The 1,276-nt window shown below is 16.0% G+C and overlaps 1 protein-coding gene across 1 annotated transcript in view; it reads left to right on the plus strand. All coding sequences in view use genetic code 6, as the record gives it.

Moving 5' to 3' along the window:
* Nucleotides 1-623: 623 nt before the first annotated feature.
* The window catches only part of TTHERM_002653322 (hypothetical protein), a gene marked incomplete at both ends in the record, with an annotated part of 1,003 nt that continues 350 nt past the window's right edge, over nt 624-1,276 (plus strand). The window contains 3 exons of the mRNA XM_012800978.1: nt 624-652; nt 1,059-1,148; nt 1,253-1,276. The exon at nt 1,253-1,276 is cut by the window's right edge and continues 110 nt beyond it. Coding sequence (XP_012656432.1) covers nt 624-652; nt 1,059-1,148; nt 1,253-1,276 — 143 coding nt within the window. The remainder of the gene's footprint in view (nt 653-1,058; nt 1,149-1,252) is intronic.

The raw sequence follows: 1,276 nt of genomic DNA on the forward strand, positions 1-1,276 counted from the left end.
TACTATTCAATATTTTTGAAAAAATAAATAAATAAATGATATAATAGATTAAAAGATATAATAGATTAGAAGAAGTAATTATTAATTTATTTATTAATATCCTTAAATTTATTTTAATTAATAATAAAAGTTTTTAAGCTCTTCACTTTTATCTCATTAGGTTCTCCATATTGATCTATAGTATATTTTATTTATAAATCTTATTTTTATTATTATTAAAATTTTTAAAATATTTAACTTTTAATTTATTAAAATAAATAATTTTTAATATAGAAATTATCGCCATTATTAATTGATTTTTATTAAAATAAAGATTTTTTAGATATTTTAACTTAATTTTCTATTCAATTTTTAATTATTTATTTATTATTCATTTTTATTATTTATTTTTTTGTTCATTTTTTGCTATTAAAACTTCCCCTTAATAAAAGCAGTTTATTAGTTTTGGATTGTAATATTTTTATTTATTTAAGTTAATTTAAAACATTAAAGCTCTTTTAATTTATTTGATTTATTTTCCTTTTTCTTTTTATTTTCATTCTTTGTTAATTTTATTAATTATTAATTAATCTTATTTTTTCATATTTTTTCTTCATTTTTTCCTTCAAATTAACTAGAGTGAAATGCCTATTTAATTTTACAAAGGTAAAATGTAATATATCTTAATAACATAATAAATAAAGCTAAATTAGCTTTAAATAACTTTATTTTTGAGCTTTTAAAAAGCTTTATATTCACAAAATGTAAAATTTGAAATAATATATAAACATATCATTTTTTTTGAAAAAAAATCAGATTTAAAAATTTTTTGATTTTTTTGCATATTATCAGTTTATTTTTTTTGGATTGTGATATTTTTAATTATAAAAACTAATTTAAAACAATAAAGCTCTTTTTTCTTTTTCTTTTTTTTGTACTTTCCTTGTTAATTTAACTCATCATTTTATTTTCAACTTTTGCTTATATTATTAATTAATCATATTATTTCATATTTTTTCTTCATTTTTTCCTTCTAATTAACTATTTAATGATTTATTATTTCTTCAATATTTAAAAAGCGGCAATTAAATTGGTGACGAAGGTGCATCAGGCTTAGGTTCTGCTTTAGCAAAGTGCGTTAATCTCTCAAATTTGAAACTTAATCTTTAGTAAAAACAGTTTATTTTTTTTGGATTGTGATATTTTTAATTATAAAAACTAATTTAAAACAATAAAACTCTTTTTTCTTTTTCTTTTTTTTGTACTTTCCTAGTTAATTTAACTCATCATTTTATTT

This window comes from Tetrahymena thermophila (assembly GCF_000189635.1).
Source record: "Tetrahymena thermophila SB210 genomic scaffold scf_8253860, whole genome shotgun sequence".
Taxonomy (NCBI): domain Eukaryota; phylum Ciliophora; class Oligohymenophorea; order Hymenostomatida; family Tetrahymenidae; genus Tetrahymena; species Tetrahymena thermophila.